Source organism: Quercus lobata, chromosome 4, assembly GCF_001633185.2.
Source record: "Quercus lobata isolate SW786 chromosome 4, ValleyOak3.0 Primary Assembly, whole genome shotgun sequence".
Classification (NCBI taxonomy): Eukaryota; Viridiplantae; Streptophyta; class Magnoliopsida; order Fagales; family Fagaceae; genus Quercus; species Quercus lobata.
Genome location: NC_044907.1, coordinates 32021367 through 32039682, shown reverse-complemented (window position 1 = coordinate 32039682; position 18316 = coordinate 32021367). Strand labels below are relative to the sequence as shown.

The 18316-nt window shown below is 32.7% G+C and overlaps 2 protein-coding genes across 2 annotated transcripts in view; both read right to left on the bottom strand.

Annotated features, from left to right (window-relative positions):
* Positions 1-18316, bottom strand: part of LOC115986581 (UPF0481 protein At3g47200-like) — a 62347-nt gene that overhangs the window by 25911 nt on the left and 18120 nt on the right. The window lies entirely within an intron of this gene.
* LOC115985042 lies at positions 15102-16850 on the bottom strand. The gene is made up of 6 exons (XM_031108017.1): positions 16686-16850; positions 16359-16561; positions 16163-16241; positions 15602-16087; positions 15380-15526; positions 15102-15260 (listed from the first exon to the last, which is right to left on the bottom strand). Exons 1-6 carry the CDS (start codon positions 16848-16850, stop codon positions 15153-15155), a joined length of 1188 nt encoding a protein of 395 aa, XP_030963877.1. The 3' UTR covers positions 15102-15152.

The following is an 18316-nucleotide window of genomic DNA, read 5'->3' as shown; positions in this document are numbered from 1 at the left end:
GTACTTTACTTTCTTTTGTAATCTTGTAACCTTACCTTTCCAGACAGACAATCTTGTAACCCTTTACAGATTTTACTTTGTAATCTTGTAACTCTTCAGACAGCTCTTATTTTCAAAGCTTGTAAGAAAGACAGTTTGTTTTCAAGTTTAATCAAAGACAGAAGTATTTTCAAGTAAGATTTTATTTGTTTCAGTTTTCATATTCCATACTCTGTTTTAATCTATTTTGACTATATCTATTTTGCTATCTTCTTCTTTATCAACTATTTTATCATTGTTTATGCTTCTATATTACTGCTGTGCTTACTCCTGGGTAGTCAATGGTTTTGGAGCAATACAGGAAATGAATATTAGTTTACATGTCATTGGATTGGATTTCATTGTGATAACATAACATAACATAGAGCTTTATTTGCTAAAATAGGGACTCTTCTCCTGTCCATACGGCGGAAACGACATCACAAACTTACAACATGAATACATTTGGTATACTAGAAGCAAAGCATTATTACTAAGCTCAGACGCAACTAAAGCAACCAGAAGCAAAGCACTCCAACTCCGAGTCTCCAACAAACACTGAACTAACCACAAATGTTTAACGGTGAATGATAGAAGAGATAACGAAATTCCAGAAAGTGAAAACAGGACCACAATTGCAACAAGAGTTGTGGTGCCTCTCCAAAAATCACGGAAATATTCATGTCTTAAAGTTGCCATGAGTTTGCTCCAACAGCTGCTATAGTGCCCGCGAAATTTTTCACCGAGTTCATAGTAACAGGATTGATTGCCTTCCACAATTTGGTGCCCAAGTTTGTTGATCAGAGTTGCCACTGCGTCATTGTTTCCTAGCAAGTTAACGACAACCTTTTTCTCAACAAGTAGATCCACACCTTCTTGATTGTCTTCTTCTCGGTTTCTCCGTACTTTTTTGCAATTAAACAGACATAAATCCTGCACCCACCATGTACATTCGAAGTAGGTAGTGCCATTTGAGGGCGAACTCCTTCATGATTTTTCCTTAGTCCTCAACAAGTGCTCAATGATAAAAATAGAATCCAAAAGAATCATTTTTATGAATTCTTTACTGTTGATGTTGTGGAATATCTCTGCATAACAATGACGGATAAGTACTTCATTTTCTACAATGTATTTTGCAAGATCCTTCTGGTCCTTTTTAGTCCGATATAAGGCTTCCTTGAAATATCTCAATTTCAACTGTTCCATCTTCTTCAACTTTTTTTCATGGTGATGAAAAGGGCCTATTGAAATCAGCATTGGAGTGTAGGCATCTTTATTTACTTTGTGGAGTTTTTCGGGAACCCTGTAGATACAACAATCGAGCTGCTCATCAGGGTCCAGGTCTAAGGCTAATGGTACGTCTACAATAATATCATCACACTCTTCAATCTCGACCTCGATGCAGGGTTTCATGAGTTCCATCTTTGTACGGCAGCACAAACACAAAGTAGCTACCTTCCAACAACAATAAATATACTAAGATTTAAAACTAAATTAGTATAATTAGTATCTATTTAGTATTGATACAAAATAATAATTTCTCAATACATTTCAACTCAATCACCTAGTAAAATAGAGCTTGACGTTATTTTGAATCCCAAGAATTATTTATAATCGATTGGGTTATAAAATTTCCTTCAATTCCTCTTTCATTGTACCTAATTAAAAAAATTTATTAAAAAATTATATTCTATTTTGTCATGAAGCCTAATTTAAAAAATATTCATGATCGGAAAAGTCAAAACTATAGTTAAGTATTTAAGTCTTAATTTTTAATTTCTGTTAGATTTATTACACTTATGTGCAACTTTAGGGAAAAAAAATTCAAATAAAACTTCTAAGAAACTAAATCTATATGCTTTTCAAATCCTAAAATTCTAACATTCAAAATTTGAAGTTTTTGAAAATGCTATAAACATGGTATTTCTCTTGTTTAGATACTAAACCATGCTTGAACAAAATAGGCTAGGCTTGATATGTTCCTGAACACTAAAATAATGCTTTTAATAATAATTATGTGAAACGGCATAGTTTAATTTTTTTTTGTAAATATCATCAGAAATATAAATCAATAAGAGTAAAATTGAGATTTGATAACTAATGTGCTTAAGCATTGATTTTTTTTTTATTAATCTTAAATAAAAGTAGATTATAGACCCCTCATTCGTATAGGATTTTTTTTTTAAATGAACTGTATAGGTGTTTTTATATAAGAATAATGAAATAATATTTTTTTAGTCCAATAATGAAATTTTTATTTCCAAATTTATTACTATCTATATTCGTGTTTAGAATTTTTCTAATTTTTTTATAGAAAAAAAAAAAATTCTACGGATAACATTTGATAGAATATGATTAAAATACCATTAAACTACCAAATTAACAAAAAAAGGACCACCAAAAAAAAAAAAAAAACCCATTAAAATGATGGAATATACCTCCAACAACCTCCAAAATGGCCAAGATATATCTCAAAATTTCACAAATTGCCCCCCAAAACTTTTAAAATCTACACAAAAAATAAAAATAAAAATAAAAATAAAATTTCAATTTTCATTTTGGAAGTTTCAAGTGTAAGCTATTATCCATCTGAATGTGTAAGTTTGATCGATAGTTTTTGTTATTTGTTTTAATTTTTCCTTTGTACTTCTTTTTTATTGTGCTAAATAGTAAATTTTTCAATAATTTATTTTGATTGTGATTATTTTTAAGTTGGTATAAGTTTTTCAATATTAGTATTTAAAGTGATTATTTAAGTTGTTATTTAATATCTATATAAAAATATAGGAAATTTTTTGCACACATATGAAGACTATAAAATGACGAAAATGGGCCAAGATTTTGAGCAAAATTAAGACAACGGCGAACAGAATTGATAGCTACACTATGTGCACTAAGAAATTCGCCCTCACATGATCTAAAAAAAAAAAAGGTTTATGCTCTGTTTACTTTGATGTAAAAATATTTTTTTATTTAAAATACATTTTAAATTGAAAATATATATATATATATATATATATTTCCTAAGAAAACTACTTCTTCTTCTTTTATTTATTTATTTATTTTTTTTATGTGGAAGGATCCTTAACATTTTTTGCTTTGTAGCAAACAGATTTCCTGGTAATCTGAAAATAATTTATGTTTGATTGGGATCGATTTTATGTCGCACCAAATGTCTGCAATAGTTTTCAGAAAATATTTTACACTCGTCAAACCCAAATCTTTTTTGTTTTAAATGTCAAATTGATACAGTATTTGAAGTTTCTATATAGTTCTTTTTAAGTATTTTTCCTTGGGTACCACATGCTTACCCTACAAAAAGTAACATTTTTCTTCTCATAAATCCTTTTTTATCGCGTAAATAAAATTCAATCCGAAATTTCTAGTTTATCTAGCTGATAATAAGGGATTTTACTAAATAATCGAAGTGACTCTAAACTAACTGTAACTGATACTCACTCATCCACTTTTTAATGGGGAAAAAAACACACCAATTAAATATAATGGGCGGCCTAAGAGAATTTCCATAAGGTGTTTTATAAAAATGTCATTTTGACACATTAAAAAGTCACTTTATTAATTTTAATACACCATTTTACAATACATCATACATCACATGTTCTATTCTTTAATTCTATATATTAAAATAATATATACAATACATTAAAATAATATTTATGAGAAATATAAAAATATGTCAACCAAATTAATTGATTTATTATTTTTTTATAAAATATTTATAAAAATGGTTCATAACACAATGCCCTTAAAGCATTTGTTAACATTTCCTTTTTCATTATTACACACTTCATAAAAAATTCTTAAAATCTTCTTGCACTAGCTCCTATTTATCGAGTGATCCCAGATCACTCTCTCTCAAACAAGTAAAGCATAAAACACGTAATAGCGATTGCGTCATTCTCACAATCACAAACATACAACTATCTCAGCAACTTGCCATTAATTAGTTCATTAGCATCAAAGACTGAATACTTTTTCTGTGTCTGTTTTTTCCTGAAGAGCCAGTGAAAAGAGTTAAGATATGAAGGGCCACACGTCAAAATCTTGCAGTTGTTAGGATTGACTTGCTTCGTGTCTTCACCTTCTTTCTGTCTTTATGTGATAAGAAGAGAAATAGGACTTGAGTCTGTCCCATAAGAGAAATTCTTGCCACACATGATAGGTTCTATTGTGAATGAACGTGTATCATAGGTGTGGCCTTCCCCTCCTCCACTATATCTTTTTATTATTTAAAAAAAAAAAAGTAATTAACTACCCAATTTATTGTAAGGACAAGGTTTTTTTTTTTAATAATACAATTGTAATAATAATGGAGAGTCAATTTGAACAATTATTCTCTTAATAAAAGAGAACAAATTGTACTACTAAGTTAATTACACACCACTTGGCTATGAGTCTCTCTTTGTTTACAGTAGTTAACACATTTGTTTATGGGGTTTGTTAAAATTAATAGTCCTTGGTAAAAGTTAGAACCTAGGAAAACAGGATGAGAAAAATTATAAAACAAGAATGATAACTTATAGAAGTCATAAATGGATAATTTAATCAAAGACAAAAGGCAGTTTTTTTTTTGGTAATAGATAATATAATTTTTTTTATGTAATTACCTAAGAGGTCCAACTTAATGTAAAGTCTATCTTTTGCTAAATCATCTCAAGATGTTCTAGGGCATGCTCAAACTTTGTTAGAGGGTCAAAAGGCGATACAAGGTTGATTTTAATTAGAGGATCGATCGACCTCCTTACCCTTATCTAGATGAGCCAAAGGGGCCAAGGAGCTAGAAGGCAATGGGGCCAACCTAAGGGGTAGGAAGTAGATCATTGGCCTAAGGGATGAACTTGGTTAAATCAACATTTTGATATTCTTGGACACAGAATAAAAAAGAGAGAATATAATGAACAAGGAAATTATAAGAACAAGATGTAAGGTACTCGTACTTTTTTAGTGTTGTAATTTATGGTCCATGATCTTTTGAGTAGGCTTAGGATGTGGTAAGTGTTGTAAAAAAAAATGGTTAGACCGCAATTTAGTTTAATTAGCCAAGTTGTTAATTAATCCAATTGAACTGGTCCAATTAATAATGTGTTATATGTAGTATAACTTGTCACATCCTCCCTTAAAAGTTATCATAGCTTTTGAGTGGAATTGTGATGTGCATTTGTATTAGAACCAATTTTCTTTTCTCTCTTGTGTGTGTTTTCTTCTCTCTTGTGTGTGTTTGTTTCTCAAAAAAAAAAAAACAATTTGTCAAATCTAAGGTATAGCGAAAAGTAAATTTAAACACAAAGATTTAGTCAATGGAGAAAATTCTAACGAGATATTACTTTGTAATAAGTGTGATTAACATGTTTGGATGTTAGTATGATTGAATTGATTTTCTATTTGGAATAAGCGTATAATTACATGCTTGGATGCATTGGTTATGAATGAGATTCTTTCCATGTTACATACATATACATATATATATATATATATATATATAGATTTATATTTATATGCATGTGGAATTTATAATGTTGGCTACTTGATATGATTCTCATTTTTTAGATCAATGTTTACTAGTATGTTGTTATTACCTTTGTTATTTTTGTTATTATCTTGTAATGGGTTTTTTTAACTAGTATTTTAAATCCCATTTTCCTACGTCAAATGGCTTAATTCACATTCTCTTTCGAAAACATTTTTTGAAATAATTTCCAAAAACATTCTCATAAATTAAAACAAGTTTTACAAGTAGTTTTCAAAATTAGTTTTCCAACTTCTTTTCAAAAACAAATTTTCAAATAAGTGTGAGTTTTAGACCATTTTCCGAAAATTCCTTTTTTTTCTCCGAAGTATCATTTCCACTAAAAAAGTTTTATCATTATTTGGGTCCCTTTTGAAAATATCATCTCAAAGAGAAAAATTCATACGATTTTTAAAATATCTAAAGAGAATACTCTGTCCTTCAAATATTTGAATAATAATTTCCTTTTTCAAACACCCAACTTCCTTTTTAAAATTCAAAAGTGACACTTTTGGAAAACTTCACAAGTTTTCCTTTTCAAAATATGTCTTCAAAAATCATTTTTTATGGTTTAACGAATTATATTTGATTATTTATATGAAATAAACATTAGTTTGGCTAGTGTTAAGTCATTAAGTTATTTATTTAATATAACAAATTAGCATTGATTTTGTTAGTATTCAATAATTTATTGTTCTTTTTAGATGATAAATATCATTGGATCACCAAATATCACCAATAATTCTCACTTGTCGCTTGAAAAGAACTATTAGGATTAGAAATAAACAAAGAACAATTAGGATTAAGATGTAAGACTATTAATATAATTTTTTTATTAACAAATTATATACACACATAATGCATTTAAAGGGAAGGTGAAAGTGCCTTTTGATATCTTAACCTAATGATAAAGAGTAATCATTATGTAGTAGATATCACAACATATATATATATATATATATATATATATAGTATCACATTGGTTTCAAAGAAAATATATAATCGCATAAGAAAGTGTACAATCACTAATGTATAGAAACCGAAAAGAACTAAATTAATAAACATATATATATATATATATATATATATATATTATATTATATTCTAATTTAATTTAATTTTTTTTGTATAAATTCTCACTTGAAGAAGAACAAGAACAAAGTTTTTTATTTTTCAAAAGTAGTGGCAATGTTCTTTTATTTATTTATTTGTATTTTTCCTTTTAGATTAAAAATACTACTTTATTTTCCTTTTGCCCCCTTCTTTTTTTATTTATTAATATATATATATATATATATTATGTTTGGAATTGAAAGTTCAAAAACGTGTATAAACACCTTTGAACGTTTAGACCCCAAAATTACAACTTAACCAATTCAAGCAATATGTCAAACAACTAGTGTGCGGAAACTTAACATAAGCTATAATATAGAATTGGTAAACACTATCTAAGCCGAAACAAAACACAATCCACAGCAGATAATAAAAAGGCAAAGATAGAGAGGAAGGAAGATGCAAACACAAGGACAACACGCGATGTGTTATCGAAGAGGAAATCGAAGCTCTCAGCGTAAAACCTCTCCGCCGCCCTCCAAGCGGTAAACAATCCACTAGAAAATGTAGTTGGGATACAAGGACAGCAATAGACCCTCCAAGCCTAATCTACCCAGTGCACCTAAGCCCTCCAAGCTTCTTGCTCCAACGAGGTTGCGCCGAACCTTTTTCTTTTCTAGCTTCTCGGATTCCGCTACTAGACCGTAGCATCAACCAATGAAGATTGGTTCCTTCCTAACTGCTTCCCAGAAATCCAAACAGCTCTCTCACAGTAGTGGTAATGGTGAGAATCAGGTTTGGTATAATGCCTCTCAAGGATTTGACAATGAAGAGGAAGAGAGTTGAGGAATTTGAAGAGACTCTAATGTATAGATTGTGGGTGAATCAATCTTGTTTTTCTTTAGGGTTTCTCTCTCAAAATTCTCTCTGGAAACTCTCTTACAATCGTGGGTAAAATGGGTATTTATACTGAAGTGGAAGAGGAATGTGAAACGTCAGGTTTTACAAAACAGGGGTGGCTCGCGGCTTGACCTCGCAGCTTGACTAAGTCGCGAGATAACCGTATGGCCAGTTGTTCTGTTTTGTCCTGTAGTGCTCTAACTTGCATGACTGTTCACCTTTCAGCATGCTTGGCACGTGTGCTGCGTCTGGCGGCTTGAAGCCGCGAGTCACCCGCGAGGCCCAGCCGCGAGTCTCTGTTTTCTTGCACACTCTTGAGTAATCTTCACTCTATCTCACTCACTACCCTTACATCAAACCCACCTAAATACAGGGTTACTAAGTGCTGAATTACAAGCAAATTTAGCACGGAATAAAGCCAATTAGATGGTTGAATAAATTCAACCTTACAGGAATCATAAAAGACATTGATAAAATATAATATATATATATATATATATATATTTAATTTATAAAACTTGATCCACATAAAGGATCAATAATAATCAATTGGTACGTTACACACTAAAATATATCAAAAAGCAAATATTATTAAACAAAAACTAAATTTTATTATTAAAAAATTTCAACTAAAATTTTTTCCTGCATATAATGGATTTCAGTGTTCCTCTCTACAAATTCAAGCAACCGATAAATTTAATAGTTTACTTTCATCTTTTTCATTTTGTGATATCATTCTATGCATATGGAAGATAATGATACATCATCACATCAACATGTGTATTAATTGGAACTATGGTGATTTATGATTCTGTCATACTCAGAAAACGATACATGACCACATTTTACAATCGAGTCTCCCTCAAAAATGAGATATGCTCTCTCACTCTCTCTCATACAATTATTCATGACAAGTCACAACATGCAATGCTCAACTGAAATGAAATGAAGAATTGGCCCTGTAGCCTGCTGATTGCAACAACTCTTACATAAACCCTAAGGGATCATTGCTAATGTCATTTATTGAATACGAGAATGATTCGATTGTCACCCTCATCTTGGCTGGCGAAAAGAGTTAATATGAAAGGGCACGTCAAAATTTTAGTCATTACTCTGAGGAATATAAAGAAATTAAATCATATACTACCACATATACCCCCCATTGAGATGGTAGGATCATTGGCTTAAAGAATGACATAGACTCGAAGGTTTTAGTTTCAAACCACAGAGTATTACTTTATGCGATTTTCTGAATGTCTTATCCACAAGAGGGGAAATAATATAGCCAACGGCTGGAACAGTAAGACGCCACTTCCACAATAAAAATTGGGTTTTAAAAGATATCATTCCTTTAAATGTGGCAACACTATTTTTGCATCAAGTGGTTAAACTTCATTAAAAAGTTTGGTAAATTATATAATTTTCATATAATTTATAGTGATTTCAATTTAAACCTTAAATTTTAAAAAGCTTTAGTTAGACTCGTGAACATTTTAAATCTTTTGAATATACAACATCAATGAGTTACTATTAATTAAAAATAATAGAAAATTTCAAAAATTGTAACCAAACTTATTAAATATATATATATATATATATATATATATATTTTAAAAGCATCCCACATGAAAGTATAAAGACTTTGGTATAGTATCTCAATCATTTAGTTATTGTCATAAAAATATATACAATTTAATTTTATATAAGCTCAAGTCATGATCAATTCATACTATATTATATACTATACAGTAATAATTGTCAAGAGCCTTGTATTATTATTATTTGAGAAGAAAAACTATGCTTTCATTAATAAAAATCAGCCAAAATCAGCTACAAGTACATCATTAAGTTGTGGTGGAACATCTTTCATCCACACTACCAAACTATTAACTTATCTTGCATATCTAGCAAGGTTGTGAGCTATAGAGTTCCTTTGCTGACAAATATGAGAAAAACTAATTCTTTGAAAGGTCTTTAAAAGAGTTTTGCAATTCAACTGGTACCTCCCAATCTTTTCAACATAGACGTCTAGGGTTAAAATTCCTCGTCTCTTATAAAAAAATATAGTAAAAATTATATCATACACATTGTGGTTGTATCCAGTTGATGTTCTCTCCTTTTGTTTTTATTCATTAAAAAAATTGTAAAACTTTATGACGGAAATGAAGAATTTTTTTAAAAATACTACCCTGATTAAAATTCTAATAACAAGAGTTTTTAGAAATTTCCTATATAATTTTATATTGTTTTAATGATCTAATAAGAAGCACTCTAAATTGTCAAAACTACACTTCTGCTCAAAACCTCTAGATTTTTAATTTTTTGGAGTTGTTTTTCACTACAAACTTTTATCAAGATGATCAAGAGAGTAAACATGAGCTCAAATACTCTAAGATAGAGGGATGAAATGGAAAATTAGATTTTCAAAGAATTTTTTGCTATAAAATTAAAAGGAAATCATCATATTAGCATTCGGAAAATTAGTGAGAAGGAGAACGACCTAGCATAGAGAATTTAGGTTATTTTTATGCAACACTACTCTCAATAAGGAGCATGACCAAAGGCTGAGAGAATCTGAATTTCTACATTCTAACCATCTTTTCCACATCACACACAAGCTTCCATTCTTGAACTAGATCCATCGTACTTGCTCAGGCTTTAAACAAATCAACGTCCTTAGGATCAATCCCTTTGGTTCCCTAGTCACTAACTTGCAATGAAACCAAGTTGTAGTTTTGTAATCGAACTCAACTCGCACAAAGTTCATGTATATCACTAGAGTTGCTAATGGCTCGATGTTAGTGAGAATAAATCATTATTGATGATTCAACACAATTACAACATTTTTTTGCCAAACAATTTAGGGTTTTAATTGGGTTGAGTTTTGAAAGTTCAAATAGTGTATAAAACACCTTGAACGTTTAGACTCCCAAATTACAAATTACCAATTCAAGCTTAATATCAAATAATTAATGTGCGGAAAATGAACGTAAGCTTAATACAGAATTGATAAACAATCTAAACCAAATAAATTTACATCCACAGCAGAAATTAAGTGGAAAAGATTAAGGGAAGAGAGATGCAAATACAAGGACAACACTCGATGTGTTATCGAAGAGGAAACTGAACCCCTCGGCGTAAAACCTCTCCGCTGCCCTCCAAGCAGTAAACAATCTATTAAAGAATATAGTTGGGATACATGAACAGCAGAAGACCCTCCAAGCCTAATCTACCCAATGTACCTAAGCCCTCCAGGCTCCTACTCTAACGAGGTTATGCCAAACCTATTTCTTCTTTAGCTTGCCGGATTCCGCTACATGACCATAGCATCTACCAATATGAAATTGGCCCTTTCTTAACTGCTTCCCAAACACCAAATGGTCTCCTCACAGATATGGGTATGGTGAGAAAAAGTTTTGGTAATGTATCTCTCAAGGATTTGACAATGGAGGGGAAGAGAGTAGAGGAATTTGAAAGTCTCTATGTGAAGATTGTGGATGAATCAATCTTGTTTTTCTCTAAGGTTTCTCTCTCAAAATTCTCTCTGAAAGCTCTCTCAATATCGTGGGTATAAGGGTATATATATAGTAGGGTGAGAAGGAATGTGAAAAGTCAGGTTTTTCCTAAACAGGGTGTTCTGGAAACTTGACCTCGCGACTGGGTTGAGTTGCGAATTCAAGCCGCGAGCTAACGGCCTGGCCAGCCTGGGACTTTCGTCCTGTAGTGCAACAGCTAGTGCGACTCTTCAGCTTCTGGCATGCTTGACACGTGTGCACCTTTTTGGAGGCTTGCAAGCCGCGAGCCACCCGCGAGATCCAATTGCGAGCCCTTACTTCTTTGCACAATCTTGAGCATTTCTTCACTCTCACACACACTACCCTTACATGATTCCCACCTAAATACAGGGTTACTAATTGCTAAAATACAAGCAAATTTGACACGGAATAAAGCCAATAAGATGGTTGATAAAATTCAACCTTACAAATTTCTATTTTTCAAATATTTTGGAGGGTTTTTTTTTTTTTTTTTTTGGTGGTGAGAAAAAACCCAAAATCTTATGATATAAGGCTGTCTTTTTTTTTCTTTTTCATTTTAGGGGGGGGGGGGAGTTAGTAATGTGAACCTTAGGCCAAGACCTTGAGCCAGAATTGAAGAGATGTATACTTTTCACACATCGTAGCACATGCGTGCCACATCATCGGCTTCAATGTGAATGAATTTTGATTATAGGAGAATTATCTACAGCTGTTGAGATGATAGTAATAAAGTGAGAGAGAATTTAGAAACAATGATAAGGAATATAAAAAATGGATAGTGAGTGACAGAGAGAGCAATGAATGATAACTGTTGCAATTGTGCCAAGCCTCCGAGAAGAGCATAGTTGATTGTGAATCTCATTGCCACAGTATCTCTCTCAGTACCAATTTTTTGGAAAAAAGAAATTATGGATTATGTTTATTGAATGCATTGAATGAGTTATGAATCTAAATGAGCTTATGAATGGGTTGAAGGGTTTTATTTTTTGTTTTTCAATGAGCTTTTTGTTAACATTTTTGTTTATTTGTTGTTATTTGACCTAATTTTATTGTTGTTTAGTCTATTTTTGCTATCATTTGGGCTAATTTTATTTGGCACTTTATTTATTTATTTTGTTTAAGTGGTTAAGGATTATGTTTAGGGGGCCAAGATTATTTCTATGAAACCCAAATTCTTGGAATTCTCTTGTTAGGAAATTTAATATTTAGGAGAGTTTTAATATTACTTTTATGGGAAAAAAAAAAAATGATGTGAAAAAAGTTAGTTACTTTTTAATTTTCACATAAAATTTTTTAAAAATATTTCTTAAATTAATCTTCTTAAGGGTTTTTTTTTTTTTTTTTTTTTTTTTTTTTTAATTTTTCCCTATCATAAATACTAGTAGTTGGGATTATCAAAGGTAGGTCCTACTCGTTAACACAAAACTTAATGGGACTTCAAGTCTTTCCTAGTCATAGTAGTTAAGATCCTCTATCACGTGGTTGTTAAAATTTAGGCGAAACTATAATATTGGTCCCTCAAGTTTACTCTGTGTGTGCAATTGGTCCTTCAAGTTTGAACCGAGCACAATTAGTCCTTTAAGTTTTAAAATTGAGTTGTATTGATCCTTTTACTAATTTTTGTTAACGGTGTTACTTATGTGGCAACATAATAATGACTTGTCAATTTTTTTTAATGATGTGGCATGTTTTTAATTAAAAAATTACAAACTAAATTTGCACACACACGTGAGAAAAAATATTCTGGTACCAAATTAAAAAAATTATTTTCTACCTACTGGAAACCCACAACGAGAGAGAAGGGGAGAGAGGGAAGAAACCAACCCCTACCCACTGCCTGAAATCCTATGCCCTAGCCGCCGCCGGCAGTAGCCCACGCCGTAGCTACCTCTGGCGAAAGCACAAGCCCTAGCAGCCGGCAGCGGCAGCCATTGCCCTAACAGCTGCCGGCGACAGCCACTAACCCGCCTCCCTCCTCTCACACAACCACTGACCACCTTCGTCCTCCCATCTCAAGTGTTACACTTTTTCCTATGGTATCTCACCTCAATCAAGATCAATGTAAGATTTATTTTTTCCCCTGTGTTTGTATATGTTTTGGCTAAGATTATGTTTATGATTCGAGTACTTCTATGTGTTTCCCAAAATAATTTGTGGGTATACATTGGATTTTGGTTATGATGGAGAATGCATAAATTTAATTGCAAATTGTAGGCAACTCGTAGTGAACAATATCTATCGATATGTTGATAACTTCTTGATTTTGAAATTATGTATCACATTCTTTGTTTTCCTCTTAAGTTCTGGAAAATTCTTAGCTTGTGTTCTGGAAAATAATTCCATATTTGAACTTTTTTATTGTTATTAGTTTCTCCCATTTATTAGAAAATTCTTAGCTGGTGTTTTGGATTTTGGCAGCTGGTTGTGTTTATGTAAATTCAGAAGTCATGGCTTTGATCTAAAGAGAAAACATGGCTTCAGAACATGCCATCTATTATAGGAAGACATTGTTTCAGTGGGTGACTTATACTACATTAATTGGGTGCCACACACATAAAGGGTTAATAGCAAAGCTCATCAATACACTCTCTGAGCATATGCTACTGCAGATATGCATAGATGTAGTTGTTCAAAGACTTGGAGATGCTACTGCTGCAGGGATGTACAAGCTACTTTCTAGCACTCTTGATGGGAGAACATCAACTGTCTCAATATATGCCTTAACCTTTATGTGTATAAAAATCAGCTTTCAAAGCTACAGACTTCCTCCACTTCCTAAAATGTTGTAAAAATTTAATGTACATTAGTTGTGGGATATAGAATGCAAATATAAAATTTATAGTTTTGGAATGTTCTACAAGCAGATTCATAGACGTAATCTTCTTTTCTTTAAATTCTTTGCACTGGAAATAATGATGGTCCATTAATTCATCATCGATCTAGTACATAATTGTGATTTGTTTTGATAGATAGATATATAATTGTGATTTGTCAGTATTAATAAATTTTTAATGTTCATGTGGAAAATTGTAAAGCCTCCAAAGCAAGGTGATAAAATTTTATGAAGTCCAAAAAAGCTCAAACGTCTTTGGCTTCTATAGATTATATAGATAATATTGGTAACATGACCAAAATGACAAAAGCTGCTGCAACTACTAAACCCCCAGCACCATCTTGGCAGCTCAATTTTATTTGCTTCTTAGATATATTATTTGAAACATACATACACAATTGAGGCTAGAAAAGAGCTTTGGGTGCAGCCATGAAATTGCCCCTGCACCCACTCTATGCTTCATAATCTTGCTATTTATCATTGTTAAGATTACTGGAATTTCCAATGGCATGAAAACCTGTAAGCATAAACATTGTATCGAAAATATCAATACGGTGTGAAACTTAGGCCAAGCACGCAATCTATATCAAATCAGTTTCATGTAACATTCTAAACTTCAACTCAGCCTCAAAAGAGTCAAAACTAAGTTGCTATAAATGTAGAAAGTGCTGTATTTTCCAGAGCATGTGAAGGAAAGAACATAGAGAAATTGCATGAATCTTTCAAGAAAAAGGTATGACAATGTACAAAAGAGTTAAAGACTCACATTCATCCCACAAAACCAGAACATGTAAGAGTAATGCAATTACTCAAAGTCTTTTGCCTACAATTCATAGACATGTACAGTAACACAATTACTCAAAACACCATAGGTCTCTCAAATCTCAATGTGATTGATTAATCAATTTATTTATGGTTTCCACCAATACTAAAGAAAAAACTTAACAAATCATTTATCCCAAAGAATTTCCAGTTTTGAGCATAATCTTTCTCCAAATTTCTGATTCTATAAGCAATACTAAAATCTCCATAATTTGACAAGGTTTCCAATAAATGACCACAAAAAATCTTGTTCACTTCTGCCCATTTATCCTCAAAAAATCTTGTTCACTTCTGTAATTGTGCATTCATATAAAACTTTGTAATTCTTCTAGATGTCTCACTTGCAGCAGCCATTGTCTCTGTTAACACTCCAAAATTGTAACTTCTTGTAACTTCTTTGTGTCTAACCTGAGAAAGTGCACAAGGATATTAATCTAGTAGAAACAATATAGGCAATTTGATTTTAACATATAAATGTAATGATCATAACCTGAGATGCTGGTTGAATTCGATGCACTCTTTCACATTGGGATGCTTGCTGACTTTGTGTTGTGGCTTTTCCTTTCCTAAACTGAAATATGTAATAACTTTGTGTTGTATTAAATTCCATAGAAATATGTGGTTTCTTGTTTTCATATGAGACTAACTAATATGAATATGTATTTGTTTTCATTTGAGGCAATAACTCACAGGTAGTTTTTCATTATGTTGATTTGCATGTGCTTCATGGCTTGTTTGTGATGGATGTGCTGCCTCATTAGTAGGTTCTACATGGCTTAAAGATGCCCCATGATCTTGGTCTTCCAAACTCTGAGTTGTTACATTTGGCTCTCTTACCTGTAAATGTTATATCACAACTAAGTAGTGCATTATCAACAAGGGAAAAAAAATTCTAACTATTACAAGCCTTACTCTTTGTTGTTTGCTAGCTTGAGTTGCTGATTTATTCGTAGCAGGATTACACCTCCTCTTGTTATGGCCTACTTTCCCACATTGGCTGCATTTAACATGGCCAATTCTCCTCTTCATCTTATATGGATTATTTAGCTCACCAGGTTCCTTCTTTCTCTTCTTTTTAGGCCTACCCCCTTGTCTTATTTTTTTAGGAGGGAGTATGGTTTCTCTGCCACTTTGTGGCCACAACTTGGGACCATTAATAGGGTATACACATGACTCGTATGTCTGGGCTAAGGACTCCATACTATAGCAATGATGCACATAATCCTCAATCGTGTGACCCATATATCCCAATGCAGCTATAGAATGTGCACAAGGAATCCCAGTTAGGTCCCATGATCCACATGAGCATGTACGCTGCTTTATGTCAACTACATACTTGTCAGGCAATTTTGATACTTCAAACTTTGACTCATTGCAATCCCCACACCAAACTGGAACCTAATTTGTACTATTAATTTTTTCAGTCTCTAACTTGTTCTGGATTCTAGGACATATAGGACCATGATACCTTGCCATTTTCTCCTTCTTCTTAATATAATAAGCCATCAAATGCAATCTAATCTCCTCCAACATGGTGATTATTGGTTTATCCCTATACTCCAATATTTGAGAATTAAAATTTTCACATCCATTGTTGGTTAGTGCATCACACCTGGGATACCTTCTAAAAGCTGCTCTTGTCCAAAACCTAGGTTCCTTTCCTACCAACCATTCCCATGCCTTTGTGTTTAACTTCTTGATCTTCCCCATTTCAAACTGAAACTCAGACATGTTAGTGTCCCTAGCAGCTGCCCACATGCGATCCTTTAGTAGCTTACCTTTATAATCCTTACTAAAGTTATTATATAGATGTCGAACACAAAATCGATGGTCCACACCTGGCATGAGCTCATCAAACATTTGTGTTAATCCCTACAACAAAGACATAAAATACAAAATTATTTGATGTATTAGAATACAATTAATTTGGTGTGAATTTACAGCAAATTACGTCATCCAAATTTAAAGAATAAAATAAAATGGAAGTTCAATTCACCTTTTGCTGGTCAGACATGAAGGTCCACCCTTCATCCCTTAAACTTCCAATATCATCAAGCAACCTTTTCATGAACCATATCCATGAGTCCTTTGTTTCTGCCTCAACCACGGCAAATGCAATTGGGTAAACACCATTATTGCCATCCTTGCCAACTGCTGTCATGATCTATCCTGGATATTCACCCTTCAAATGACATCCATCAACACCAATGAAAGGCCTACAAGCAGCTAAAAAGCCTCTCTTACAAGCATCCAAACATACATATAATCTTTCAAATTTTGGTTGCAAGTGTGGTTGAGGTCTATTGGTAGAGATTAGTATAGTAGACCCAGGGTTGCTTCTCAACAATTCTTCACAGTAATCCCCTAACTGGGCATATTGTTCTGTAAAAGTTCCGTTCACTAATTCTTTAGCCTTACCTTTTGCTCTAGATGCTTGATACCTACTAATATGAACCTTAAACTTATTTACAACTTGGTCTTTGATAATAGACATCTTCACATTTGGGTCACTCCTCACATCATCCACCAGATGCTTCCCAAGCCAATTTGAAGATGCAAATCTATTCTTAAATCGCCTCCCACAATTATGTTCTGGGTTCAATTTCTTCACTATCCAAGTATCTTCATCTTTCATCTTTCCACAATACAACTCAAAAGGACAACTATCTGTGCACTTTACTCTTACCCTTACTTTGTCATTTTTTTTAAACTTTACTGGAACCCCTTTGAAAATAGAGTAGAGTTTGATAGCATCCATTACATCCTTTTTGGTGGCAAACTGCATCTCAAGTTCAAAGTGCACCTCAGAGAAGGATTCTGGTGGATGGTATTGAGGATACCTAGGCCTAGTTTCATCATCAGATGAACTAACCAAACTTGCAGATGTCTCTGACTCCCACTTATCTTCATTCCTATCAGCTCCAAATGCAACAAGCGCACTTGCACTAGGATTAACCCCACTTGCATCAACCCATGTAGGATCAACACCTCTTGCATTAATCCCACTAGGACGAACACCACTTGCACCAACCTCACTCTGACCAATACCACTAGGATCAACCCCATTGCCACCAACCCTACTAGGACTAACCCCACATGCACTAGCCTTTCCCTTTCTCCCCTCTTTGAGTTTCACCTGCTTATCTTTTCTAAGACACAAGGTCTCATCAGGTAAGCCTTTTACTTTGGAGGCTATTTCACCATTGCTAATATACTGTGCAAACATATCATCGTCATCACTTTCACTGCATCCAAAATGAACCCTATGAGCACTATCCTCTTCACTAACAACTCCATCTACTTTATCTCCCTCATCAAGATTACCCCCCTCATTATCACCATCTTCCCCATCTCCCTCATTACCAAAGGCATTCTGATAATCATCTAAAAACATAGCGTATACTTCCACTTCATTATAACCCCTAATACACTTCACCATGTTCATTACATCAACATCATTCTCCAAAGGTTTTAAACCACCTGCAAATGGCATAGTAGGCACTCTATACATAAATACATCATTTTCACCATACCCAAAATTTTTGGCCTTATTCCATATCTCAACAAGTGACATTTCATCAGAATTATTATCTTCATATATCTTTTTCTCCCCTCCTTCATATCTGT

Coding starts and splice junctions, on each gene's coding strand:
- LOC115985042 (XM_031108017.1), bottom strand. CDS start 16,850: ATGACAGCAGTTGGCAAGGATGGCAATAATGGTGTTTACCCAATTGCA. Junction 16,562..16,685: donor TCATGTCTGACCAGCAAAAG/GTGAATTGAACT, acceptor TCTTTGTTGTAG/GGATTAACACAAATGTTTGA. Junction 16,088..16,162: donor TTAAGAAGAAGGAGAAAATG/GCAAGGTATCAT, acceptor AGTACAAATTAG/GTTCCAGTTTGGTGTGGGGA.